Source organism: Merops nubicus, unplaced genomic scaffold (genome assembly GCF_000691845.1).
Source record: "Merops nubicus isolate BGI_N331 unplaced genomic scaffold, ASM69184v1 scaffold4533, whole genome shotgun sequence".
Classification (NCBI taxonomy): domain Eukaryota; kingdom Metazoa; phylum Chordata; class Aves; order Coraciiformes; family Meropidae; genus Merops; species Merops nubicus.
In genome coordinates this window covers 802-4,205 of record NW_008596771.1, presented here as the reverse complement: position 1 = coordinate 4,205, position 3,404 = coordinate 802, and the positions used below count along the sequence as shown (strand labels likewise).

At 56.8% G+C, this 3,404-nt stretch overlaps 1 protein-coding gene across 1 annotated transcript in view; it reads right to left on the bottom strand.

Annotated features, from left to right (window-relative positions):
* LOC103769288 (protein amnionless-like) overlaps nucleotides 1-3,145 on the bottom strand; it is a gene marked incomplete at its 5' end in the record, with an annotated part of 4,670 nt that extends 1,525 nt beyond the window's left edge. Inside the window, 3 exons of the mRNA XM_008936470.1 lie at nucleotides 997-1,171; nucleotides 1,911-2,097; nucleotides 3,063-3,145. Of these exons, the coding sequence (XP_008934718.1) occupies nucleotides 997-1,171; nucleotides 1,911-2,097; nucleotides 3,063-3,145 (445 nt within the window). The remainder of the gene's footprint in view (nucleotides 1-996; nucleotides 1,172-1,910; nucleotides 2,098-3,062) is intronic.
* Nucleotides 3,146-3,404: the final 259 nt, after the last annotated feature.

Sequence of the window (3,404 nt, the reverse complement as noted above, 5' to 3'; positions counted from 1 at the left end):
AGTGTCCCTGGCCACGGCCACTGCTACATGGTGACAAAACCCTGGCGAAGGAACCAGGAGGGAAGAAACAACCTGGCTTGAGAGCCTACAACACAGCCAGCACGCCCTGGCAGGCACCAATGCACCTTGCACACACAAATTAAAGCAATTCCCACTCCCTCGTTATAAAAACCATAGGGTCCATCCTGTTTGCCCATGGTCAGGGAGGTGAGATGAGCCACAGCACCGCAGCAGACAGCTCCCTCCCCCTCCAGACTTCTGCCAATCATCTCTGCAGAACCCCTCCTTGGGAGAGGCAGGGCCCTGCGTGGAGGTGGGTGCCCCAGGCACCCACTGTGGGCACTGCTGGGATGTCCTATTCACTGCCAGAGCCTGCCTCTGAGCTCTGAGGGGAAAAGCTGATGGAGAAGGGCAGAGGCTGTGCAGAGCTCCAACCGAGCCGCAGGAGCCCACTCCCACCAGAGCACATTGTGCCACATGGCTCCAAAAAGCAAGTCCTCCTAGCCAAGAGTACAGAAGTGCCTTCCAGCCACTTCACCTACAACAAACCATGAGGAACGATGAGGGCAATGGTTGTAAACTCAAAGAGGGTAGACTCAGATTAGATATAGGGAAGAAATTCTTTAGTATGAGACACTGGTGGTGAGACACTGTAACAGGTTGCCCAGAGAAGTTGTGGTTGCCCCATCACTGGAAGTGTCAGGCTGGATGGGGCTTTGAGCAACCTGGTCTAGTGGAAGGTGACTCTGCCCATGGCAGGAGGCATGGACTAGACAATCTTCAAAGGTGTCTTCCAATCCAAACCATTCTGTGATTCCATGAATCAGTAACATTTGGTATAGCAGACTACTTGGTCATGCCCACCACCGTGGAATCTGTGGGCAGCACTGCATGCCCCTGTGCCACCAGGCTAGCTGGAAGGGCAGCCTTGGGTGACAGCTGCCGCTAGGCAGGAGAAGCCTGGCAGGACGCTGCCAACTGAAGCCCCCTCCATACCTTATCTTTCCCTTTTTGTAGAGAAAGAAGATCCCTCCAAGCAACAGGAGACTGCAGAGTAGCCCCAAGAATGTCTCCGCTGTGGTCCTGCTCAGTGCGTGGCTCCCCACTTGCCCACTGAAAGTGCTACCTGTGGACACCTCCAGTTTGCTACTTGAAATGCCGAGAGCTTCACCTGGGAACGGCAGGAAGAAATAGGGGTGAGGACTGGACACGACAACACATCCCCACACTGACACACAGAGGGCAGAGGGAGCCTGTGGTTGGGTCTGGCACTGCTTGCCTGGTTGATGGCACTTCCCTGGGGACAAGGGGGGATGCACAGCTGGGTGGACTCAGCTAGGACAAGCCCAGGTGGGTCTGCTACCCACACAACAACCACCAGCTCCCCTGGCTGTGACCTACATGCTCATCAGCATCTGCCAGCTTACATGGCTGCCTCCACACACAGTGTTCTGGCTGGAAAGTAGCTCTGCAGAGAGGGACCTGGGGGTCCTGGCGGGCACCTAGCTGACATGGCATGACATGGCAAGACGATGGTATCCTGGGCTGCATGAGGAGGAGGGCTGCCAGCAGCTGAAGGGAGGTAACCCTTCCCCTCTGCTCTGCCCTGCCGAGACACAGCTGGAGTGCTGAGCCAGGCTCTTCTCAGCAGTGCCCAGTGACGGGGCAAGAGCCAAAGAGCACAAATGGAAGTACAGTAAAGTCCACTGGAATATAACAAAAAAATGCTTTACTGCAAAGGCAGTCAATCATGAGGACAGGTTGCCTGGCGATGTTGTGGAATCTCCATCCTTGGAGAAATTCCAAACCCAACTGGACATGTGGGCTGCTGGCAGGGCACAAGGAGCTCCAGAGGGGAGTGGGCTTAGGGCCACCCTGTGGGGACCCACTGAGGAGGCTGGTGGCGTTACCGTGCTGGGCGATGTCCTCCATGATGTCTGCTGCCAGCTGCGCTGCAGTGGTGCCATTCTGCGCTCCGGCTCCATCATCCACCAGCACGATTTGGATGAGAGGGGTGGGGCTGTGGGGTAGGACTCCCAGGAAGGTCTGAGCTTTGTGCACCTTGGACATGGCCATCCGCACGCCCGCGTACCGGGGCTTTCCAAAACACAAGGGGGGACACAGAGCCCATCAGAGAGGTAGGCAGAAATTAGTCACCTTTACAGACAGCCATGATAGATGCAACAGCAAGGCCCACTACAGATCTCCACGTGAGCCCCACCACAGAGCTGCCACCCCTGTTACCACAGTGCTGTTGTGTTTGCCAGATGAGAGGTTCACAACTGCCCCCTCTCTCAAGCTGTGACCAGCACCTGGCCCACAGCGTCCCCCCGTGGGGGCCAGCATGCCAACAAAGCCATTTCACATAGCACACCCATTAGATGCTGCACTAAGACGTGTGTGTCTGTAAGCTGGGCAGGCAGCAGGCTTTCACCTCGGGATCAAGAAAGCAAAACTCTGGTATTGCCCCCCCGGTGTGACTCAGAGCATCCCACCCAGCAGCTCCCAGCCAGAGGAGGGATGTCGTACTGGGTCTGACGAGCAGCAGCTTGAAGTGATGCTGTGCAGAGTATGCATCTGAGCGTTGACCAGTGCTGGGTACCCACCCAGTGTCTGCCTGCTGGGGAGTCAAAAAACAGCCCAGCACCGTGAGCCAGCTCCTGGGGGCCATGGGATCCCCTGCTGCAGCTTCACATGATCCTAGCCGCATGGGCAGACCTCCCATATTATATAGACCTGACCTCCTGGCTGACCTCCTGTGTTTTCTAGATCAGGGTTCCCAGCAAGCCCCCCTGCACCCTTTCCCCATCTGCACGCTGGCAACAGCTCCTGCCCCCATTGAGAGGGGCAGCATGGCTGTGCTGGGGAGCAAGGGAGGCTGTGCCGGCCCCTACTGCACACTGGCACATCTGGGAGGTCAGATGTGGGGAGTGAGGCTGAACCCCCTGCATTGCTGGTACCGTGTGCCCCCCCCAGGCAGCCCCCCCAGCACCGAGCCATCAAAGGCATGGCTGGTGGCTTGTGATTTCATTAGCTCCTCCCAACCAGGTGGGCTGATGTACCTGGCTCAGCAAGGCTTGGACCAGTCTGTCCCGGTACTGCTCCAGGTCAAAATCAGGAGTGAAATCCAGATTAATGGTGGCTCCTACAGCCCAAAACCAGACAGACATGACATTGTCACCAAGACCATGCAAAGAGTCACCACAGCAGTACAGCTCGAGCTGCCACAAATGGCACTGGGGTCTCTCCAGTACCTCTGTGCAACTGGTCTGGCTGGGCTCAGGAGAGGTGGCTCCACAGCCCTGCCCGAGCAGCACTGTCCCAGGAAACCTCTCCTTCTCTCACTCGTCTTTTTATCAACCAGGCTTGATGAAGGCCTGTTGGTTTACACCATATTCTGGAGA